The 13502-nt window shown below is 41.9% G+C and overlaps 1 protein-coding gene across 1 annotated transcript; it reads left to right on the top strand.

Annotated features, from left to right (window-relative positions):
- The first annotated feature begins 458 nt into the window (after nt 1-458).
- On the top strand, nt 459-13494 carry shprh (SNF2 histone linker PHD RING helicase). Its single transcript, XM_034576477.1, has 30 exons — nt 459-590; nt 1841-2431; nt 2861-2990; nt 3105-3323; nt 3547-3625; nt 3707-3857; nt 4102-4204; nt 4300-4559; nt 4649-5290; nt 5611-5862; nt 6000-6078; nt 6208-6371; nt 6472-6728; nt 6978-7099; nt 7335-7423; nt 7628-7720; nt 7862-7969; nt 8175-8317; nt 8405-8578; nt 8685-8747; nt 8851-9076; nt 9359-9496; nt 9931-10032; nt 10142-10213; nt 11020-11208; nt 11437-11529; nt 11628-11714; nt 12460-12638; nt 12779-12859; nt 12978-13494. The coding sequence occupies exons 2-30, from the start codon at nt 1850-1852 to the stop codon at nt 13072-13074; spliced, it is 4974 nt and encodes a 1657-aa protein (XP_034432368.1). The 5' UTR covers nt 459-590; nt 1841-1849; the 3' UTR covers nt 13075-13494.
- Nucleotides 13495-13502: the final 8 nt, after the last annotated feature.

Here is a 13502-nt window from a genome sequence, read left to right as displayed (position 1 = left end):
ACTTTCAATTCACTTCTGCAGCCGTGAAGGAATCGTGCTCTGCTGCTGCCTTGTGGCTAAAATACGGTACTACAACACAAGCCTGGCTCAACGGTAATAACAACGATTACACTTTGCAGTTACCACATGTATTACATTGCAAAAACCTGAAAACAATATTCATAGAAGTAATAAGAAAGAACTGAAAAAAAGGGAGAAGAGTATAATTAATTTGTGTATTTGTTTTTTCCAAAAGACTTAATTTTGTTGTGTAGTATTAGGGTTATGTGATTGTTCTCATGTAAAAAATATATTTTAGCTTGATGTTTTGGCCAGGTCTTTAAAGAGGTAATAAATCTCTAGATAATTTCTGGTTAAAAGAATATCGAATAATAATAAGTTGTATCTCAGTCCAAGTATTACAGTAAAAATTCTAATAATTGAGCGTGCTTTTATTGTCCTGAACATCCTCCTGCTCTGACGTCACCTCCTGCATTTAAACATGGCGGACACTAACAGTCGCTAAATGAAGTGTGTTTTGGTCCATTTCGGCGGAATTCTGTGGAAATACAGGAACATGAAACCATTTCTAAAGCAGCGATAGACACCAGGTCAGTGTGTGAGAGGCCGGGAGCAAGAAACCTCTTTGTTTCTGTGTCGTTGTTCACAGTCAGACGCTAAAATACGCAGCGACACAGACTCGGTGTGTTTTCATTGTGTAACAGTGTTTATATCTATATATGTGTATAAGTATATATGTATATACAGTTCAACACCACCGTCTCCTCTCATGTTAACCGTAGACTGTATTTAAAAGATATTAACTTAAAGTAAAGGAAAAAACGTGGAATACTAAACTCTAAAAGTCAAAATCCAAGTTAACACACATTTAAATCGCTGTAATAACTGTATAATAAACTATAAGTTTGTGAATAATACTTACACAACCTGGTTTATTGCGAACGAATGTGAAGCCACTGGACAAACACAGGCACAAGCTGATGGAGAAACGTAATCTACATGTGTGATGTTCCACTTTAAACATCAACAACAGGCTCATTCCTTCACATTTATCTGAAAGATGTGATTCCACACGTGTTGACTTATCTTTAACAACACGATCCAGTGTCTAAGAAGTAGTTTGTAGGTATTTTTAATTTGTGCACTGATCACTTCCTGCTGTTTAATAACATTGTATGGAGTTAGTGATGTGAAGTCTGATAAGTAGTAATAACTTAACGAGTCAAAAACCAAACAATCTGGGGGTCACAATGACATTATGAACTAGTAAGTGTTAAGTGTAAATTTGGCCAACTTTCAAGTATACTTTTGTTTTGCAATTCAACTTTAACTTTCATAATCGATCATAGTGCGGTTATGGTTTACATTAAGGATAGTGTACTGTGTACAATATGAACACTATGAACAATTTCTCTGTGACCTATATTAAAAGAGATATCAACACTCAAAGTCACAGAGCCCCATCAGTTAATGAGATATTTAGCAGCAATTTTACTTCTGCGTCCTCTAACATTACATAATTAAATCTAACATAATATAGTCTTTCAAACTTTCTGTGAAGGAAAAATTATTCTTTAAGTTTGTCCTATGCTGTTTGCAACAAGTGCATTTAGACTCAGACAGAACAAGAGCTCGATGTTAAAAAGCTGAAGGTGCTACCTGCCCAGATAAAATGCTAGAGTCATGTTAAATGGTTACATCACAAGGGCTTTTATGTCTATCTTTATATGTGAAATGTCAATCCATGGATCATTTTGTGTAAGGATCAATATGTTAGCCCGTCCATATCACTTCACTTTAGGTAGGACGTTCTGATTTTGAACATTTACCCTCCTTGTAGAATTCAACCATGAGTAGCCGAAGGAAGAGAGCCCCTCCTGTGAAGGTGGATGAAGACTCTAAGAAGAAGTTGAACTGGAACATGCTGGATGATCGCAAGAATGAGATGACCCATGAGGAAGAAGACCAGACACCAACCTGCTCCATTCTTCCAGGTGACCCCACTCCCAGTAACTTCTCAATCTCAACCACTGAGGACCCTGCTGCTCTGTCCGGCTCTGTCCGGTTCACAGAGGAACTCCCCTGTACATCATCGGAGGCCGCTGTCGCCTCAACCTCTCTGTCGCTGACTGTTGTGCCGCCTTCAAAGCTGGTCAACATCTGGAAGGCACTCATTGGGGAGTTCCGCGTGTGCCCGGCTTGGCTCCCGTCCGACTGTGAGCAGAAAGCGTTCACCCTCCACAGGATGGGGGACCAGCTCTGCCTCAGTTACAGCAGCTGCGACGAGAGCTCGGAGCTGCAGTGGACGCCGGACGAGGAGACTTGCATGGCGGAGTGCAGCCTCAGCCGGATCCCACTGGAGGATCTGGACTGGCTGCAGAAGAGGAGGGTGATGCAGCTCTGCCACCAGACAAAGGATGAGTCGATCAAGGTATGAATGAAACAATTACTATAAATAATAACTTAAAACTACCTGTTATTTGTTCACGGCATTTAGTTGCTCTTAATTTTTGTGTAATTGTTTTTCTCACTTTATCATCTACACAGTTTTATTCAGAACCTTGCATTGTACTGCTTTTCATGTCTTCAGTTGTCTTACTGTGTTCTCATGATGTCTCATGGTTTTGTGCTGTCATTCTGCAAAAAGAATTTCCTGTTGTGAGAAAATAAAGATCTGACAAAACGTATAAATCAAAAAGCAGAATTGTTAAATTGTTAAGATAAGTTGTTTTTATTCCCTTAATGCCAAATCCACTGTCATAGTCTTTGGTTTGGAAACTGAACAGCTGGAGTTTTCTGGTTCACAGTTTTAAAACACTGGGTTTTCTTACTTCAGCTGTTGTTTGTTTGCTTTTGACAGGTTGGGATCTACTTGCTGGAAACTGGGCTCGGGAAGCCGGATTTACTCAGTGAGGGAAGTGCTCGGTTGAAGAAAGCAAATCAACTAATGCAGAAGATAATGGAGTATTTCTATGATTTCATCATCCCTGGTAAGAATCCGCTCCTAGTGTCTAATGTATGCTGTGATCACCATGGAATTTTAAAGTACAGCATTGTGATAATACATAAATATCCTGTCTGGGTATATTTGTTTTTTCATGTAGAAATTGTTGTAAATGAGGAGGAGCAGTGCGACACCGACCTGGAGAGACAAAATGTGGAGGAGCTCTATGATTATGTCCGACATCTGCACCAGCGAGAGAGCCAGGAGGTAACATGTGAAATCCAGCACAAGGCTCTTATTCCTGTGCTCAGACCCTATCAGAGCCAGGCCGTCAACTGGATGCTGAAGAGAGAAAAATACAGGAATACTTCACAGAAAGGTAGAGTTTCTTTTGACTTCTCTACTGCACACATTATTCATAATTTAATGGGAATATTTTGATGGATAAATATGATCTTCTTAGTCAATCAGTCTTTTGAGATTTAAAGCCTATAAATGTCAGGTTATGAGATCGTTATGAGTATTTAGAATGTTTAAGTCTGCAAGAGCAGAAACAATATGAAAAGAGCAAAGCAAATTCGAGTTTTACAATTTTGTTGCAGAACAATCGCTGCATTACCTCTGGCGGGAGTTGGTCACTTTGTGTGGAAAGAAGTTGTTCTACAACCCTTTTACTGGCTGGTAAGAACTTAAATCATTTCATATTGAAGTGAGACGCCTAAAAGTATTTTAAGTTTTCAACTTATCTGTTTTTTCCTGCAGTTTAATGAGAGAATTTCCTCTGGCGGGCATCGAGTGGCCAGGTGGGATCCTGGCTGATGAGATGGGACTGGGAAAGACAGTGGAGGTTCTGGCTCTCATCCTGATTCACCCCCGGCTGGACGTGGAGCAGGAGGCTCTTACTCTGCCAGCGGTGAGGATCAGAAGGCAGCTTTAATTGAAAAATCCAGAGTTTGTTAAATATATAGAGCTTACTTTCTTTTTTTTATCTTTTAACCATCACTAAATTAGTGTCATGGATGATTATTTATGATTGTAGTAATATTTTTATGAATTTTCTCAGCTTTTTTCCTTATTTTACAGCTTTTGGTAAATAAAGCATTATGAAATGGAAAATGTTCTGTTTTTTCATGATGATTTATCTCTTGGTTTTTCAGGGAAAATCTGTGAACTACTTTGTTCCGCCTCCTCCGCTAGAAAGGAAGAAAGTAATCCACTGCAAGTCTGAAGTTCAGCCTAAAATGAAAATATCTCACCCGAGTACGTCACTCAGACTCCTATCAGACATCACAGCCTTTAATTCCTTTGCAGTTTGATTCAAGTTTTCTGCAACACGTTGTATATTCTCCCTGCAGCTGTGCGTATCATGCTGCTCACTGGAATAAAGGAAATGAGATCTGGCAAGGGAGCCTCAGTCAACGCCGTGTTCACGTATATCCGCGCCACTTACGGTTACGACCTCCTCAAGAACCGCAGCCACATCAAGAAGATGCTGGTGAAGCTGATCGATGAAGGCCTAGTTGACCGGGTTAAAGGTCGTGGCTTGGCGGGGTCGTTCAAGCTGGGAAAAAACTACAAAGAAACAAAGAAGATGTTAGCAGGAGCATCCAAGTCTGTAAGAAAAAAACGCTTCCATTATGAATCTTTTATGCTGCAAATATTTCTTTCTTGTAAAATATCACTTTTATCTGTTCATTTCATCAGATTTCAAAAAACACAGAGGGCACGCCCAGGAAAATGTTTACGAGACGAGCAAAAGAGAAGGCAGAGGCCGCTCTTCAAAACTCTCTCACAGAGGATGAAAGAGATCTGAGCTCGTCTGACTGTCCTGTATCAGAGCAAAGAGAAACAAAGACAAAGTGGGATCTGAATGAGAAAGCAGATCGGTACGATGACGTGATGGATACGTCCACAACATCCTCGCAGATGTCTCAGGATAAAAGTGAGTCAGATACACATGAAACGTCCAGGATGGAAGATCTCCCTGAAGAACGGGGAGAAGCTCCTCAGCTTGATCCACAGGAGGAGACAGAAACCCCCACCAGAGCGTCCGTGGTCCCTTTCAACACTCCGGACTACCGCTTCGAGTGCATCTGTGGCGAACTGGGCATTGTCGACTACAAGGCCCGTGTCCAGTGTTTGAACTGTCAGCTGTGGCAGCATGCAGACTGTGTTAACTACAAAGAGGAAAGCCTTGAAACTACTCCCTTCTATTGCCCTCACTGCCTGGTGGCCATGAAACCCGTGTCCACTGGTGCCACCCTCATCATCTCCCCGAGCTCCATCTGCCATCAGTGGGTGGAGGAGATCAACCGTCACATTAGGTCGTCCTCGCTCCGAGTGCTGGTGAGAAAAATGGTCTTTTAGTAGATTTTGGTAGCACACGGTGGAAATGTAAAATATTAACATCTCAGCTAACCAGAGGAGACACGTTTATACCATATTGTAAGATGTTTTGTCCCAGATTAGTATTGAACTAGAAATGTCTTTGAATTAAATTTCTAAAGTTTTTTCCAGCTTTATTCAATAAAATAAGTCTGTTGCAGTAATACTTAGACAAAAACAACAGAGCTTTTTCACTTTAATTCCTCTGCTCTTCTAAAGAGCGCATACTGACAAATATGATCAAACTGAGTTAATATGAAATGAATATGTTCGGCTCTCAGGTTTATCAGGGTGTGAAGAAACACGGCTTCATCCAGCCACACATTCTCGCTGAGCAGGATGTGGTCATCACCACTTACGACGTGCTGCGGTCGGAGCTCAACTACGTCGACATTCCCCACAGCAACAGCAAGGATGGACGCCGCTTCCGCAACCAAAAGCGCTACATGGCCGTTCCCAGTCCTCTGGTGGCGGTGGAGTGGTGGCGCATCTGTCTGGACGAGGCTCAGATGGTTGAATGTCCAACTGCGAAGGTAAGTTGTAGAGAAAAGATGAGGTATATGGAACCATACAGGTAAACTAGAGGATAACAAGGCTTTTTCTCAGATTTCAGTTTGTCTGTTAAAACTTTGTTTATGCTCCGTCTTAATTTTTTTTTTTTTTTTTTTAGGCTGCAGAAATGGCTCTGCGTCTCACATCTGTCAACCGCTGGTGTGTCAGTGGTACTCCTGTCCAGAGAGGCTTAGAAGGTAATAAATACCATGGAAGTATTTACAATGGAATTAATTATCCTCAGCAACAATGAGTTTTAAAAAATCCTTAAAACCTCTTCAAGACAAAAACGTAAATTCTTAAACTGATTTTCTCTCCATGTCCAGATCTGTATGGCCTTGTACTTTTCTTGGGAGTTGATCCATACTGGGTGAAACACTGGTGGCATCAGCTGCTTTATCGCCCTTATCGACTTGGAAACACAGAACCTCTGTACAATGTTATTGCCCAAATATTATGGCGATCGGCTAAAAAAGACGTCATCGATCAGGTAGGATCATAAAAGTTCTTATTGTGTTCGGTTCTCAATTTTTTAATAATGTTAGGGCTTTTGGTAATTTCAGAAAATGTGTTTTCCCGATGTTTTCCAGATCCAGATTCCACCTCAGACAGAGGAGGTTCACTGGCTCCGCTTCTCCCCCGTCGAGGGTCACTTCTACCACCGTCAGCACGAGGTCTGCTCCCAGGACGCTCTGGTCAAAATCAGGAAGATCTCCGACTGGAGCCTGAAACTCGGCAGCCTCGACCGCCGCACCGTCAACACCATCTTGTACCCGCTGCTGAGGCTGCGCCAGGCCTGCTGCCATCCGCAGGCTGTGAGGGGGGAATTCCTGCCTCTTCAGAAAAGGTAGATGGCACTTGATATGTTTTCACGGCTCTCACTGGAGAAGAGGGGCCTTTTTCTGAAGGCAGCTGCACCGGTTAATTAACAATTTGCTCAACTAAATAGAGTTTCACAGCATTAGTAATCCTAAAAGCCCGCGGCAACTCTTTTTGTCAGTTATACAGTCTGCAGTTGTGTTTATTTAAAGCTGATTCATTCTGTGTAATTTGCGTTTGAGGGTTCGTTAAGTGGGTTTCTCTGTCCCCTCACCAGCACCATGACGATGGAGGAGCTCCTGAAGTCCCTGCAGAAGAAATGTCGAGTGGAGTGTGAAGAAGCTCACAGACAATTGGTGTGTGCGCTCAATGGCCTGGCCGGCATTCACATCATCAGAGGTATGAAACACCACTTCTGTGCTTGTGCCTGCTCCGCTCCCAGTTTCCCATGGGAATCAGTTCAAACAGAACACAAGACACAATCTCATCTTTATGTCTCCCAACACTTTTTGTACCGAGATGTTTTGTTGAAGGAAATCTCAGTGAGACAATATGTATAATGTGGCTGGATGTACCGAGGAGGTTTGTATGGAACGTCTCATTAACTGACGACCGTTTCCTTCGCCGCCTTCAGATGAGTTTATAGAGGCGACGGAGATGTATAGAGAAGTGCTTCGCTCATCAGAGGAGCACAAAGACCGACTGAAGACGGATTCATTACAGGTGTGTGGCTTCATTCTACTCATTTTCATGTGTATGTGATTAATCTATGGAGGATTTCACTATTGAAACAAACCCGACAAAGCATCTACTCGTATAAAATGAACAATTGCATCAATTCAAAAATAAATAGATATTCTGTAATTTCCCAGTGTTTGTGTAACAACAAACAAATCTAATTAGTTTATCATCATTGTGTTTGTTCAGAGACTTCATGCAACCCATAATTTGATGGAACTGCTGAGTGTAAAGCATCGAGGGATACCCCCTACGCTGAGAGATGATCGACTAAGTGTTGAGGTAAAATAAACAAACATTTCTTATCAACAAGAGATGCCGCCGTTCCTAAATGCCAATGTTGATCATTCTTGCGGAGCTTGATTTTACTAATACCCATCTTAACTGTGCCGTCTGTCGCTCTCATCCTCTGCGTCTCTTTAGGCCGAGCAGCTGCGACAGCACTACATGACCAAGTACGACTCTGAGGTGGCGGACGCCCTTCAGGCTCTGCAGCCGGTGTTACAGAACATCAAAGAGCTGAGACGCAAAGTGAGAAATGTCTTTTACATCGACACCCATCCACGTTGTTTTACATAAAATAACAATCTACCAAATGGCAGAATATTGACAAATTCTGATCCAGAATCTACGTATATCAAACTCATCAAGATCCAATTACAAATGGTGTTTTTTCTACATTATGTACAGCATCAAATAGAATAAATTAAATAATAATACATTTGTCTTTGTCAAGGTGAAGCTGAACGCTCCCTGGTGGCTGGATGTTATTCAGAGGGCAATCCGCTTCTCCACCGATGATGATCTGGTGTCTCGCATCAAGAATGAGCTGACGTCCAGCTACAAACAACAAGCCAGCAAGCTCTCCATGGCTGACAAGTACACAGTTCATTCTACAAAATAAGATAAAAGCTAATAGCTCTTCTTAGACCAAACTTGTACTTAAAGTAAGTTTGTGTCCTGCAGGTTCCGTGATGCCTGTGGTTTGCAGTTCCTGCTCACCTCGCAAATGCAAGACCTGATGAAATCCCAGAAGACTGTGCAAGACGCAGTGAAGAATCTTGAAGGCCCGGCTTCAAAAACAGTGATTGACGAGGTCACGATTTGTCACCTCAGGCCTATGAGACTGCCACTTAACAAGTAGGACATCAGAAAGTAGTAATTTTACACAGATTGTACAACCCGCTTCTGAACCTTTGAACTTGTTTTCTATGTGAACTAATGCTCTTCTCTTGTCGTATTTTAGCTGTGTCTTTTGCAAAGCTGATGAACTTTTCGTCGACTATGAGTCAAAGCTGTTTTCACACACGTATGTAAAACAATATTCTTGACACCTGTCAGTTGTAATAATCAAATTGTGTAAAAAAACAAAAACAACATAGTGGTGGTTAATCAGAAATATTACCTCACAGGGTGAAGGGCCAGACAGCCATCTTTGAGGAAATGATTGAGGATGAAGACGGGATGGTGGACGACCGTCTCCCCACCACCAGCCGAGGTCTCTGGGCAGCCAGTGAGACTGAGCGCACGCTGAAGGCCATCTTGTCCTTCGCCAAAGCGAAACGCATGGATCCAGAGCTGGTGGAGGAGGGCAACACTTTCATGGAGCTGTTTGAGAACTGGAAGAAGGAGTACAAGGTTTGTACGCACACCAACAAAACCTGGTTTTCAAGCGAGCACAACCTGTTTAAAATGTAACACAAGATTCTTCTACAAAAATTCAAAAAGCTGTATAACCGCTTTTGCTCTTAAAATATAGAATTTAGAGACAAAAGACAAAATTATGTCTCGTTTTTTGAGACACAATTTCAAAAAACATGTTTGCAAATGTGAATGGAATTGAATTAAGATTACAAAATAAAATGTGCTTTGGAAAGTTTTTTCAAGAAATAGCATATTGCATGTGCCAATTCACCTCAGGTGCTGCACGAGTACTGGATGGTGCTGCGGAATCACGTGTCAGCCAGCGATGAGTTGGGGATGGCCACCGAGAGGCTACGAGTTCGCCTTCCTGACGAGCCCAAGCCCAAACTGCTGCACATCATCGAGCCACACGAGGTGAATGAAAGACAATGACACACCTCTGTTTTTACAGCCTGCTTTTTCCTGTCTGTTTTTTCAAAAATCAAGTCAGTTTTATTTATTCCTCAAGTGGATTTCCTCTCCTAAATGAATTTTGATTTGCATACTCACTGACTTCACACACATGGTGAACTCCTGGTGTCTTTAATCACACAGCTGGACACCACATTCACTTCTGGGTCTTGTGACAGATACAACCATCTTGATCTTGATTTGACATTTAAACACATATATTTTACTTTCTTTTAAGTTCTGGAGCCAACTTGAGCGTGTACTGTACTTAATAAATAAAATGGAAAATCTGTTGAGGATGCCAAAGAGCATTGCTGCTGGTTTCCAAGGATGTAATATTGTGCCATAACTATTTTTATTGCATTCCTGACCCGTGTCCTCGGCTGCTTTGCTTCCAGGTGGGGCAGAACAGGGTCAAGCTTTTGAACGACCAGGTAGTGGCCAAGTCTCAGCTGCAAAAGAAGCTCGGCCAGTTTCTGTACCTCACAAATCTGGAGAAGGTAATAAACAGTTAAGAGTAACTGCAAAGTGCATAAATTCTTCAACTGCTCATTCAAAAACTTGTGCGATATGATGTCACTCCGGCTTACATAATGTCTTTTATTTCAGTCCCAGGACAAGTCGACTGTAGGACTGAATCCAGAGCCATGTCCCATCTGTGCTCGGCCCCTTGGACAGGAGGTGAGAGAGAACACCTTACCGTCTGTACAACTGTCTCATCAGCACAGAGACTGTAATTACATCCGGTCTGAAGCAGATTCCCTCTCCTCCAGGATCTGTGTTTAACATTTGGCATTTGGTTGATGTCGGTTGTTTATCAGTGACCGTGCTGAGCCTGGTGCACCTGAGAAATCAAACAGGAGGAAGGTTTCGCCTGTCTGATGTTTTCATTTTATAATCTGTGGAGTTTAGGTATTATGTTTATATTCATCAAGTTTATGGGAGATCTAATGACGTAATGACAAATCAAACTGAAGTGTTTTGTCTTTTTCCGCATTTGTTTTTCAATAAAACAGCTTTGTTTTTACAGCTCTCCTCTGTTCAAAATGTATCACTAGAATGTCTCTACAAATTTGACAAACAACATTGAAATCTGTTCCGATCCAGATTTTGATCTGTACCAAATTGCACAAAATTATAAATCCCCTCAAACATTTCTGATTTCATTTCATCGAGATTCTTCAATGATTCTCTGAGAAATTGTTAAAGATGTAAAGCAACGCCCTATTTTGCAATGTTAAAGACAGTGACAGAAATTCCTGGATCTGCCAAAATTATATCTGTTCTTTCTTGGCCCATGTACTGTCCTTTCAACAAGTTTCATGGAAATCCATTCAGTAGTTTTTGCGTTATCTTGCTTACAAACAAACCAAACCACCAAACATCCAGCTCTAAGTCTAGATTTGCTACCACAGTGACTGTGTATTTGAGAATCCCTGGTAGTGTCTTCATTCGAGATCTTAATTCCTGGTCTTTCTCTTCCCCAGTGGGCAGTGCTGACTTGTGGCCACTGCTTCTGTAATGAGTGTATTTCCATCATTGTGGAGCAGTACAGCACGGGCTCAAGGCGGCGTGCCATCAAGTGTGCCATTTGTAGGCAGACCACGTCCCACTCTGAGATCTCCTATGTGTTCACCACCCAGTCGTCCAGTCAGGACCAGGACATCCCAGTCAAGGTCAGTAGAGTCACAGGCACGAGTCTGGATATTTACTATGTCAGTTATGGCTGAATCCTGATATATAGATTTGTCAAATTGGTTCAATCGTGCTTAATTCGGGGGGTTATTAGGGGGTTGCCCTTTAATTCATACCCTGTAATTTATGTTATTGTATTTTAGCACAGTTTTGCTCAGCTGATTGCTGATCATACACTAACCTAACGTTCCTCCTCCTGCGTTCGTCAGGGAAGCCATTCTACCAAAGTGGAGGCAGTGGTGAGAACACTGAAGAAGATTCAAGCGACCGACCCCGGAGCCAAGTGTCTCGTTTTCTCCACGGTAACTGTAAACTATCCGTGCTCCGTCAGATAGTGATTTACCTTGATGATATCTGGTTTGGATCTGACCCAGTTTCTCTCTCTCTCTCTCCCGCTCAGTGGCTGAGCGTCCTGGACATCATCGCTAAGGCCTTGTTTGACAACGACCTGGAGTTCTCACAAATCAATGGGATTCACAAATTCCAGGTTTGGATTTTGCATTGCAACCATTTCTACCCAATGTAATATCCACTGCTATTACACCACGGGAAGTTTGCCATAGTGTAGTGAGGACATTTTAAAGTGTCAGCAATTTCTCTGCACAAATGCAGCCATTTTCCACTCTGCCACTACAGCAAAATAAAAGATCATTCCTATCACTTTACCTTTAGGTTCAACTGATTTCATGACACCCAAACATCCCCATAAGGTTTAAAAGGAACTCTTATCATGTTGTGGTGGAAATCTAAAGTCCAGGTCATCTCCAAAATGTAATCTTTTTACCTTTTTCCCCGAGGAGATATCTTCAGAATAATTCATTGATCTTTGTTTCTCAGTTTGTGTTTTATCCTGCCGACAGACATATGCGATGAATATCTCATCTCTCCTATTAATATTGACCATGTCTTATTATGATGAAGGTTTCTCTCTGACCACTTACCTCTAAAACACAGATACATTTTTTTATTTTCTTAAATTATCACAAATTAATTATGTTATTTCTGGTAGTTATCCACAGTTTCAGTGGCTCAACCAGGATTAACGATCCAACACCCCTCTTCCAAAAGGAAAAATATAAGGGGAAAACACTTAATACTTTGATTAGATTTTTTATTTTTTTCTCAAAAAAGAAGAAGGCACAGCAAAATGTGACAAAAACGTATTTGTTGCTACGATGTCTCCTCATCCAGGTGTGATTTTATCAATCTCATTGTCGACTTCAATGTTCCAGGAGAATCTGAGCTCCTTCAAATACGAAGAGAAGATCAACATTCTACTCCTTCCTCTCCACACGGGCTCCAATGGTCTGAACATCATCGAAGCCACTCACGTGCTGCTGGTGGAGCCCATCCTGAACCCAGCTCACGAGCTCCAGGCCATCGGCAGGGTGCACCGCATCGGACAAACCAAGTAAGTTTCGGGTAGTTCAGGCCTGTGGGTGTTCGTGTGTCCAGGTTGCAACTTCTTTATGACAGTATCTCTTTATGACAGTTGCACATACTGTTTGGTACATCCAGTGTGATTTCCTTTTTTTTGTGTCTCTCCACCAGGCCAACGTTCGTCCACAGGTTCCTCATTAAATCCACTATTGAAGAGAGAATGCAGGCGATGCTGAAAACAGCAGAGAAAAGGTACGAGTTGACACTAAGCTCTTTAATTCAAAGGGGCATTTTGACATTTAAAGGTTGGAACGTGGCAGCTGAGCTCACAGTACCTATAAATGTTTTTTTTCCTTCCCTTTATCCCCAGTCACACCAGCACAGCCATGAAGCACTCGGAGGCTGCAGTACTGACGGTAGCGGACCTCGCCGATCTGTTTACTGACGATACTGAACATCTGGGATGAGTCTGAACACCACGAAACACCAGCTGAAGATACACAGCGACTTTCTCTTTACCCAGTGGGTGATTAGAGCAGTCTGATTTTGCACATTCCACTTTTTTATATATGGATCATGAAGTTATCAAATGCATCTTAGCATATTTTAGCAAATCACTGACAGCAAACAACGACTTTTCTTATTTGTTTTCAGTTTTTAATCTTTTAGGGGGGGTATGTGTGATGTCTTAGTTGTAACTTAACGGATTCAGTAAATACTTCAGCTGTGCGGGGACACATCTGATGATCCCGTTCGACTGGACTGTACAATATTTTTGCTTGTGTTAATCTGTGCATTTATAATGAACTTCACTGCATGACGAGGCAGATGAACACGGGAGATTGTGGTATCGTCACATCCTGGAAATAAACATCTGTCCACCGTCATCCTGTTA

Source organism: Hippoglossus hippoglossus, chromosome 22, assembly GCF_009819705.1.
Source record: "Hippoglossus hippoglossus isolate fHipHip1 chromosome 22, fHipHip1.pri, whole genome shotgun sequence".
In the NCBI taxonomy this organism is placed as follows: domain Eukaryota; kingdom Metazoa; phylum Chordata; class Actinopteri; order Pleuronectiformes; family Pleuronectidae; genus Hippoglossus; species Hippoglossus hippoglossus.
This window is presented reverse-complemented; position numbering and strand designations above follow the sequence as displayed.